The sequence below is a fragment of the Cajanus cajan genome, chromosome 5, assembly GCF_000230855.2.
Source record: "Cajanus cajan strain Asha chromosome 5, NIPB_CcT2T_4, whole genome shotgun sequence".
Taxonomy (NCBI): domain Eukaryota; kingdom Viridiplantae; phylum Streptophyta; class Magnoliopsida; order Fabales; family Fabaceae; genus Cajanus; species Cajanus cajan.
This window is the reverse complement of record NC_138521.1, coordinates 71254664-71265253: the sequence shown is the minus strand read 5'-3', so window position 1 is coordinate 71265253 and position 10590 is coordinate 71254664. Positions and strand designations below refer to the sequence as shown.

At 29.0% G+C, this 10590-nt stretch overlaps 1 protein-coding gene across 2 annotated transcripts; it reads left to right on the top strand.

The window, feature by feature from the left end:
- The first annotated feature begins 231 nt into the window (after positions 1-231).
- LOC109809611 (dual specificity protein phosphatase 1) lies at positions 232-4359 on the top strand. 2 transcript variants are annotated; one of them, XM_020372963.3, is made up of 5 exons: positions 232-562; positions 638-773; positions 1443-1563; positions 2826-2971; positions 4102-4359. In XM_020372963.3, the coding sequence occupies exons 1-5, from the start codon at positions 437-439 to the stop codon at positions 4134-4136; spliced, it is 564 nt and encodes a 187-aa protein (XP_020228552.1). In that variant the 5' UTR covers positions 232-436; the 3' UTR covers positions 4137-4359. The 2 variants fall into 2 exon arrangements, with proteins under 2 accessions (XP_020228552.1, XP_020228551.1); XM_020372962.3 differs by having other exon boundaries at positions 235-562; positions 4073-4359.
- The last annotated feature ends 6231 nt before the right edge of the window (positions 4360-10590 follow it).

The following is a 10590-nucleotide window of genomic DNA, read 5'->3' as shown; positions in this document are numbered from 1 at the left end:
CAAAACTCCATAAAATCCCACAAAATCCATTAAAATCTTGATTTAAAAGTCTTATAGAATCCATTAAAACCCTGATTTTAAATCTTGTAGAATCCTGCAAAATCTTAAAAGTCATGAAAATCCTACAAAGTCTTTTAAAATTCGCAGGATTTTTTTTTACTAAAAAAGTCTTTTAAAATCCTAATCCAATACACCCCCTTAAAATAGTGCCAAATATTTAGTGTTTGACGACGAAGGAAAGGAAAAACAAAAACCGAAACAATCACTTTGCAATTTGCATTTGAAACTGCAAATATGAAATAACCCCCCAGAATCAAATTCCACGCTTCGTTGGTGAGTTCTTCCCTCTCCTCGCCATCGCAATTTTCCGATCGATTTATTTTCATTGCCTATTTATCGGCGATCAGAGTATTTAATTGGCGTTTGGGGATAAAAAATGACCACCTCCGCGACTACGGAACAATTCGACGAATGCATGAAGAAACAAGTACAAGTAACGGAACAGCTTTTACGTGTACTTAAATCCTACAAAGAGGACAATATTCCTCACAAAATCGACGAGGTAGAATTCCACGCTGCGACTCGCCTGTGATTCACTATATTCTGTTTCTGTTATAGCTCTTATTCCGTTATGCAGGGTCTCTATTTGGGTTCGATTGCCTCTGCATTTAACAAGCTTCATTTGAAAAACCATAATATTACTCACATTTTGACTGTCGCTTCTAGAATAAAACCTCCACATCCTGCGGATTTTGTCTATAAACTTATCAACGGTATGGTAATTTTCATCAAATCAAACTCTGCTTTGCCTTTCTTGTCCATTTTTGCTTTCATCCAATGTCATCGATGATAAATGAATGGTTGTTGACATCGATGTAGGGTTATTCTCATTGGGTTTTGGGGAGCTTTTGATTTTATAGTCATCAAAATGATAAATTATTAGGTAGTTCAGTATCACTACCAAGTGATCTAAGATCACCTAATAATTTCTCCATCAAAAGGGGCTTCATGACTTGTAATTGAATTCCCTGTAAACACGCCGTAGGATAACAATTGTATTTGCAATTCTGAAAGTACATGCTTTGGTCTTAACAGTTGTGGTAAAAATATTTATTGTCGCGGACTTCAGCGTACAACAATTTGTTCCTTGTATCTTAGAAGTTGTGTTTTATGGAGCCAGACAGCTTTATGATAGATTTTGTCATCTCAGCATGTCAATTGTCTTTTTTAACTGACTCATATAGTACTGTTTTCTGATAAAGGAGATTGCATGGCATTTGTTAACCATGTTGCTTGTAATCAAGCTTCATTAGTTTTTTATTTTTTGGAATATATTTTTCACTCAAACTACTGAACGAACTGACTGAATTATGCATGCTGTCCTCGAGCATCTAGTATTTTGCCCATACTAAAGATATGATTTTGTTGGAAAATTGAGGCAGTTGTTGACAAAAATCATGAAGACTTAAAACAACACTTCAATGAGTGTTTTGATTTTATCGATGAAGCCAAAAGACTTGGTGGAGGTGTTTTGGTTCACTGTTTTGCTGGAAAATCAAGGAGGTAACTTGTATTCCTTTCTCCCTTGTTACATGGGATCACCTATTGTTCTTGATAATTTTATTCATTTTTCAGTGTTCTGATTTAAAACATGTGGAATGTTGTTTCTAAAGGAAAAAAAAAAAAAAACTAGAAGCAACATGTAGTTCATTATCCAATTGGCTTTTGGATGCTGGCTCTTATAGCAGTAATAAAAGGCAGTCAATGCACAAGACTCCTACCAGGGGTGGCCTTTTGAGGGGTGGGGGAGAGGGTAGGTAGTACACAGCGTTACATCCCACACGTGGAGAAACTATTTCTAGGATTTGAGCCTGTGATCGCTAGGTCATAAGGCAGCAATCTTACTGTAAGGTTGTTTCCAAGTCTTACCATTTTCCAATAATGGTAATAACAGAGAAAATGGCATGCACATGACTACTTGAGTAAAACTAACAAGTTTTACTTGAAAATATCTGTGATGCTTACAGTTTTCTAACAAAGATTGTACTAGCCTACTAGGCATGCCACTGATTTATTTTGGTTTTAAAATATCTTTTCATGTCTAGTTATATGACAATATTTCTTGAAACATTGAAATGAAGTTCTAATAAGTATTGTTATCATATATATGTCTGATGCTATGTGCAACTCAAGTATATGACTGTTGCGCTAAATGCGAAGCTGTTTTCATATTGAAAACTGTAAATTTTGTTGTAGCCTTGAAAATTATAGCAAATCATTTAGATGTTTCCTCTGCTTCATTATTTTTCTTTTTTCTGGAATCTGATTTTGTGTGGATACTTCCGGTTTCATGTATTGAAAATTTGAAAGAATAACAAAAATGCATGCTTCAAGGTTATTGACTATCTTCCCTGTGAAATAGAAGTTAAAAAGTCCTTAAAGCATGAGTTGAATCAAATCCTTATTTTTCTGGCTTCCATATGTGAATGCTATCAAATTTTTAAGCTGTTAAGAAGCTAAGTTACACCTCAAGTTTGTTGAGATATGTAAAAGAGTGAATGAAGGACGTTTATTGAATTTGAAGAGTGATGAATTATCTCCCTTTCTCCTTTACTGTTTTCCGGCCGCAACTTCAATTCTGCATGAAACTCTGTAATATTACTACGTTTAAATTCATTTTATGTTAGCATTTTACTACGTTTTTAATACCATATCTGAACTTGTACAAAAATATTCTTGGTATTTTTATTGCTCTTTTGGTTATTTCCCTTTTCATATGATGATGAAACGGGCAAATTTGATCCCAATAATGTTACACCTTCCAGTGTGACTGTAGTTATAGCATATCTGATGAAGACTCGTGGAATGAGCTTTAATGAAGCTTGGCAACATGTAAGGACCATAAGACCAGCAGCATTACCCAATGCGGGTTTCATTCTTCAACTGATGGACTTTGAAATGTCTCTGCAAGGTGCTTCTAAATTACATTAGCATCATCTGCATAAAGTACATTTACGTCTTAAACATATTTTGATCTAATAAACCTCTAAATCTAATAGAGTAGCAACAAACTTGTGTTAAAAACCCATCAAGATATTTACAATTGTACAATAACACATGAAAGATCTTCTATGTAAGGAAGTTAAATGATACTATGTTAAACATTATTGTTACTAATTGTCGAACAATTTTCGCATGCAAGAACACAATCGTATATACTTTGATTAGCGAGTCGATGATACCTCATAATACATTTCTTATATCAAAGAAAGTGATGGCTGCGATGATTTGGACAATGCAACCTATTAAAAAGTAAACTTCATACATTTCTTTAGAAAGGGAAGTTTAACAATTTTAAGAATAAGAACTATTAAAAACTAGTTTTTTTTAATGAAAAATTCAATTGAAAAACTTTAAAATTTTGACTTTTATCTGTCTCCCTCTCCAAATGTGAAAATCTAATAACACATTAATCTAGAAATTTAATCTTAAAATAGTTTTTAGGTTAAAATAAAATGATAAAATAGTCTAAATTTTAAATTAGTATTTTTAACTTTATCTATAAAGTACATTTTAAGTTTTGAATTTTTTAAATTGAACACTACTTTAGCATGTCATATGTGCATATCTAAGGAGAATACTTGTATGGAGAATATTGTGAGTTACGTTTGACTTAAATTTTTTTAGTTTGAATGCTACTTCCAAATTAAAGCTTAATAAGTTTTAAAAATAACTAGGAGTAGTTTGATAAAAAAAAAAAATTATTGTAGCTTAAAAGAGATAACAATCATAACCTCATTGGGAGGACCGAGACAAAAGTAAGGGGAGGGGGTGCATTCATCACTTCGAGAAAATTATGGCATATATGTATATCTTTTGCATTATAATTCCTATTTTTATTTGTTTGAATCATTGCTCTCGATTTCTCACTTTATTGTCAAATTTTGTCTTTTTTTAAGCAGTTTCTTTTACATATTTTTGTTTTATTTTTAATTCTTTTTGTACTTCACATTTTATTTCATCTGATATAATGATATTTTTTTAAAAAATTAAATTGACCCTGCTTAACCAGGGTCCCCGTCACCGGATAACATGAGACAGAGCAGCAAGAGAGTGGAAGAGACAGACAAGAATGAAGAAGGACAGCAAGAGGGAGAACACCAGCAGTATATTATAGAAAACTCCTTTACCTAGCTTTTTATTTATTTATTATTATTTACTACACTGATTATATCATTTCATTAATTATAATAGGATAGATACAATCAAACACATAACTAAAAGTATATGAATTAAGCATGAAATCTAAACTTTCTTGATAGAGTATGAACAACTTGATTGACTTTTCTATGAATAAATCTTACCTAGGAGTTGGGAATCAAACTAAATTTTCTTTTCAAAGTCAAATAAGGCTAAACTAGTAAACTTGGTACTTATATAGGATTTGTAGTACACGCCATTAACTTATAAACCTATTTCTTTCAAAACTTATTTAAAATTAATTCCTTTTGAAACCTATTTCTTTCCCTTTTCTTTTTATAAAATTTAAGCTGTTTGAATCTTTAAGAGGTTTTCAGATAAAGTGTTTGACTTGGTTTCTCATTTTAAAGAGAAAAAAGTAAGGCTAAAACTATATTTATAAACGATGCACTAGCTGTTCACATACAAATATAATGTTTATTAGAAAAGTTAATTTAATCACTTGGTTTGGTTCCTATACTTCACACTCATTTATAAATTATTTCCTTAATGAAAAGAATTTACCTTTTGGCTCTTATATGAAATTAATATTACACTTTCATCCTTGTCGTTAAGATATACTATGAAAATGTTTTAAAAATTTAAAATTATTATTTTTAGCCATACTTTTAAAGTGGGTTTTAAGCTTTAAAAAAAATTAAACACTAATTTAGTATGTCATGTAGCAATGAAACGTAATACTTATTTGCAATATATATATATATATATATATAAAAGTTATTTATAACACTTTAATTTTGTCTTAAAAGTCTCTTTAAAATTAATATTTAGAACAAGAGCTCTAAGAGTAAAATATAAGTTTTTATTTCTTTTATCTCAATAGATATGATAATGTCAAAATAACACATTTCAATCTTACTCTCTTTAGAAAAGTGTTTTGAGTGAAGTGAGGAGTGAGGTCGAATTTTCAGGATCTAGTAAATTTTACTTCTTTTTATGAAATTAGAACTAACAATAAAGATAAAAAGGGGGGGTTTTGACTTTTGAGTACACATTGAATTTAAGCAAAACAGCAATTGAAACAATGAGATAACTAAAAAAATATTGTAATTCAATAATTAAAGATTTTAGCTCAAGGTGCAAGTAGTTCCTAGAATGGTTATTAGTTCAAGGATACAATTTTCATTTTGATAAATTAGTTCTAGTTATTAACAAGCTCTAATATTCAACCTCCCTTTACACAACTCTAATGGTTGTTTTATCTCTAACTATTAGATCCATTAAACAATTGTGTATCTATTAGGTTTTAAACAATCTTATTTATTGGACAAAGGACCGTTTTTGCACAACCAATAAAGCATTGTTTAATACTCAAATTGATAGAAATATAATAGTCAAATACATTTATACCTCACAATCCATAGAGAATCAAGTTTCGATTAACCTTGTACTACAAAGGAGGATTATAATTTTATCGGATTCACGAGAATACAGAGATAAAAGAGAAAACTTGAGAAAAGAAGAGAAAACATTAATCCTAGTTGTCACGTAAAAATGTCTCAAAGACTAATTTGCAAAAGAAATAATCGAATTTAACAAATATAATAATAGGCATGATAACTAAATTTGCATTTGTGAATATCCATTCGATTCTGACCCAAATTTGATAAGGAAAATCTGTTTTGATCGAATACGGATTCGGGTACGAGTTTTCTTTGCTTTGAAAAATTGGGTTCAAGTGTAAGTTTGGATATGCAACTCCTCGTCCTGACTTTGCTTCTTTACTCTCCTAGTTACAATTTCTTGCAACAAAGAAATATATATATATATATATATATATATTATAATATAATTTTATGTATTTAATTAATTTATTTAAACCAGATATTTGATAACTTTCTAGCTTGAAGTAGGTGAATAATTAGAATATTTAGGAAGTTATTTCACAAGGAAATGATAAGTACATCAATTAGTATATGATTGTTCTAATTTAATTAGTAATTTCGAATTCGAATTTTAGATATGCAGTTATAACTTGTATTAAATACTTAAATAGAGAGTTTTATTGTTCATAATTGTCCTATTTACATAAAACAAGATTGTTTCTCTAATAGAAAATAAACATGACCTATAAAAAAAAATATTTTTGATGAGGAGCTCAAAGATGTCTCAAGTTTCCTTAGATACTCTTTGCAACGCATACCTCTGACATTGAGTATTAAATATATTAAATGTAAAATTTATAAAATTAAACATTTACATATAATTAAATAATAATTTGATGGTAAGTGATTTAATAGGTCCAATAACAATTTTTAGAATAAACTATAGTATTATAAAATTTGACTTAACTAATTTTATAAAATCAATTTATAATATAAGAACTATTTTCACTTATATACAGTATTTTCAAGTGTCACTTGTGAGATCTCCCGAAACACTACTATTTCCATTACATCAGCACCATGTAATTGTGACATTCTAGTTGGAACATATTGGCCCAAACTTTGTCGTATACACCTAAAATCATTCCAAGAAGACGCGTCTCTTCATATTTCTATTTGGGTCAAATCAAAGCCCATATGAATGAAATGATTCAACCCATTGCTTCCTTTTTGGTTTTATTCCCTTTTGATTTATCATGAAATGAAATTTCACCTTTCTCAACATATCACGGGTGATAATTTAACGTATTTAATCTTCAGTTTTTAAACGCAAATTTTTTATGTTATTGTTTGATTACATGTTACCAAATTATTAAAGAAATTCGACTATTTACAATTATATGTTTGGATGGTGCGCCAATATTATTAAACATTATACAAAATTATATCATCAATACATCACAATTAAACTCACAATGTAAAGGAAAGTAACTTTTACATACTTTTCATTCCTTACCGATCCTTCTATGAAAAAAATAATGAAAAAAAAAACTTTCTTTGATTATTTAAAGTTAAATACATCAAAACGAAATCTTAAAACATTAGTGTAAAAATAATTTAAAAAAAGTTAAATACATCTTTATATTAGTCTTTCTAAAGTTTTCATCATCAAAAGATTTATTAAAAAATTTAAGTGTCACCATTTGTCCTTTAATTTTTTTTTTAAATTAAACTCTTAATATTAAGAAGTGAAATTAGACCTTCATTAATTTGAATCAAGACAATTAGATCTACTCCACACCTATATTTTTTTTATACACAGAACTTAATTATCATATTTTACTTTACTTAAATAAAAAATGTAGCCGTACACGAAATTCCTTTGACTTGGACATTTGAGCATCGGTAATTTTCCAAAAAAAAAAATGTCATAAAATTAACTTTACAAAAATTTTACATTTTACTAAATTAATTTTTGATAAAATAATTAATATTTAACCTCAAGTTTTGCAAACACAAATTAATTTGTCATTAATTATTAGCTTTAGAACATTACATTAATTATATCCATTGATAAAAAAATTTCTTGAAAGATTTTATTATCACTATTAAAGTTAATGACAAAAATTTGGAATATTAATGTAGTAATATTTAAAAAATTAAAGCTAATTTTCTGGTTAAAATTTTAAGAAGATTAATGCGATTACTTACGCGTGAAATTCTAGAAGACAATATTGGGGATTTTTTCAAGATTTATATATAGAATTAATCATCTATACATTATTAGTATAAAAAAAATTTTACATTGACAATTAATCATATCTTTTAATAGCATCATGTCAATTGTTTATTTAATAAAATAATAATAAAATAAGTAATTTTAAAAGATATGATTAATTGTCAGTGTAAAAAATTTTACAGTAACAATGTATAGATGATTAACCTTTATATATATATATATATATATATATATATATTAATTTGATAGGGAAAAAGTTAAAATAGGTTATGATATTTTTCTGTTTATGACTCTTTCTGTAAGAAAAAAGTGTAAAATATTAAAATGTCACTGCATTCATATTTGGTAGTGTATGAAGAACAAAAAGTGGAGCCGAAAGTCAAAACTATGTTCCCTTTTCCTCTTTAGCATGATGAGAGAAACTGTTGGGTAGCACTCTCACTCACATATCATATCATATCATATCCTTCACAAATTATTACATGCTATGGACCCATATGTCTTCAAAATTAATCCATCCATTCAGTCATACCCTTCCTCCCTATCCCCAATATCTCATTGGTCCGATCAAATCAAATACCTTAAAATTCAAGATCAAAAATTAATTTAACTCACAAAGTGTAATTTTTTAATCAAATATTATTTAATATAAACAAAAATTAATTATAATAATGTAAATTATACTTATTATTTATTCATAAATTGATATGTATAATAAATTTATTAGTTTCTTTTTAATCTTATAGTCAACTTAATAATAAAATTTGAATGTTGTTGCACATAAATTTTTAAAATGTTAATTTTTATAATATTTAACTTAAAGTCATGCTGATAATAATTTTGCTTAATTTATGATGTATTTTTTATTATAATTAATTAGTGAAATCAATGCAATTAATATTTCTATTTATTAACCGTAAAAAATAATAATATTGGAGACAACTATGTATTGACATTAGTAAGAGAAGATGAATGTCTTGTGGTGAGATGAAAAATAAAAGATATGAGAAAAAGAGAAGAAAAATGAAGACTAAAAATATTTGTAGGAGAAAATATCCTTATTATATATTGTTATAAATAATACATAGAAATTAAACTAAAAGAATAAAGAAATTATAACAATTTGGCATGCTATTACAATTGCTACAGTTCGGCTACTATGCATTGGAAGATTAAACAATATATCTGGGGTAATCATGTAACAATTATATAATTAATATGCAAGCTATATCTCTATAAGATAAAAGAATAAACTATTGAAAATAAAAATTCTCATGGACTATATACATACCTGGTACAAACATAAGCATAACTATATAAATACATTGTACACAAAATAGTCTCTATAATGCTAGTCAAGCACCTATACACAACTTGACTATATTAGAGTAGTCATCAACAAAATGAAACCACTACCAACTTAACTCACCACCAATCGCACAACTCATCCGGTTAATCCCGTTTTAATCCCATGAAGAATCATGATCATTACAGTTCTAACCACAAGGAAAAATACAAGGTAAGCTTGTGAAAGGAGTTCAACATAAAATTAGAGCATCAACTTCAACATGTAACTTTCAACTTAAAATCTACATTGTACTACATCTCAATCAACATTCATTTCAACAACCATCACATCATAACATGTTAATGAACAACTCACAACTTAAAACAACATATTATCATCACTTAAGCAACATTGATAATAACATCACATCCAACATGTCAACAATACTACTCATACCACTTGCAACACAAACAACCCAACATTTTCATCTCAACAACATAGTTATCAATACAATAATATACAACTTATGTGTCATCATGCATATCAACTTATGAAGATCTCCTACAATTGAGTTGAGCAGTTTCAGTGGCTAAACCCTAACGAATCACAACATTTAACCCATCTTAACCAGGTTAGCTATAAATAGCATTAGGCCTCATAAAGTCCCAAGTATAGACAACTTAATTTCATTTAGTAGGTTTTGTCACTTAAATTAAGAAGTCTAACACTACTATCAAGGTAGAACAACTAGGTATGAACCTACCACAATATTAGTCTACAACACTAAGTCACCTATGGGATTAGTTCACCGAATACCCTCCTAGTATTATGCTCCTCTAATACAAATTTAGAGATCAAGTCTCTGACCCGATATTTTACTTGATTGATTGTTTTATACACATGTGCATTGACCTTTCCCACACATAGATATCACATAAAACCTAAAGGGGGGATTGAAAACTTATCCATTTAGGGGCCAATTGACATACTAAAGGATTTCAATCAGACTCTCGAAGCATCGCAATGTATATCCACACAATGCAATATTCTAATTTTCAAAAACAACTTGGCTCCTCTCTAGTTTTTATGTATCTTAACTAATACATGTATCTAATCTACATGCCTATAGTTTAACAACTTTAATAACATGCAACTTATACAACATTCAACTTTCAACTTTACAACATATCAACTTGAACAACTGAAACATCGTTCATCTTTACAACATGGGCAACTTTCATCAATCAAAACCTATAAAACAACTAGAAACAAGTTTTCACATGCAACTCGTGTCCAACACCACTCATTAGACGCTTGGCGCCATCTAGGTAGGGGAGCTCCCTGTCTCACTCACATCCAATGTTAAACTACTCGCGCCTAGCGAGGTTGAGATAGAGAGTCTCCCACTCTCTTGCGCATGGAATGGTAATACTCACACCGACTCTAATCAGATAGAGGGATTCTACTTAACTCATGCC